At 46.7% G+C, this 546-nt stretch overlaps 1 protein-coding gene across 1 annotated transcript in view; it reads right to left on the bottom strand.

The window, feature by feature from the left end:
* Window positions 1–8: 8 nt before the first annotated feature.
* Window positions 9–546, bottom strand: part of LOC104512160 (homeobox protein Hox-C4-like) — a gene marked incomplete at its 3' end in the record, with an annotated part of 1,258 nt that continues 720 nt past the window's right edge. The window contains exon 2 of the mRNA XM_010155033.1: window positions 9–178. Coding sequence (XP_010153335.1) covers window positions 9–178 — 170 coding nt within the window. The remainder of the gene's footprint in view (window positions 179–546) is intronic.

The raw sequence follows: 546 nt of genomic DNA, 5'->3' as shown, positions 1-546 counted from the left end.
TTCTGAAACCAGATTTTGATCTGTCGCTCGGAGAGGCAAAGCGAGTGGGCGATCTCGATGCGTCGCCGCCGGGTCAGGTACCTGTTATAGTGAAACTCCTTCTCCAGCTCCAAAACCTGCTGCCTGGTGTAGGCTGTCCTGGATCTCTTGGGTTCGCCTCCATTGTAATTGGGATTCACTGGAAAGGAGGGGAAGGAAAAACAACAAAAAAAAAAAAAGAAAGGAAAGGAGAAAAAAAAGGGAACAAAACAAAAAAAAACACAAAAAAACACACAAGGAAAATCAGCGTGGATGGAGAGAGGGTCGGGAGAGGCGACTGGAAGAGCCGGGGGAAGAGCCGGGGGGGGGGAAGTAATAGGCTAAATAGGTAATAAAGAACTTTGGGCAGCTCAAGAGTTTCTATTCTAATAGGAAGGGGTTTCCCTGGCTCAAAAGACTGAATTATTTATGCACCCCTTACAAAGCTTTCGGAGTTTCACACATACATAACAGAACGAGCCACATGGCTAAGGCTGCCCACAGTAGCTCGGCTATACAATTTATGGT

The sequence above is a fragment of the Eurypyga helias genome, unplaced genomic scaffold (genome assembly GCF_000690775.1).
Source record: "Eurypyga helias isolate BGI_N326 unplaced genomic scaffold, ASM69077v1 scaffold36697, whole genome shotgun sequence".
NCBI lineage: Eukaryota > Metazoa > Chordata > Aves > Eurypygiformes > Eurypygidae > Eurypyga > Eurypyga helias.
Note: the sequence above shows the minus strand (reverse complement) of the source record. Positions and strands in the feature narration are given on the sequence as shown.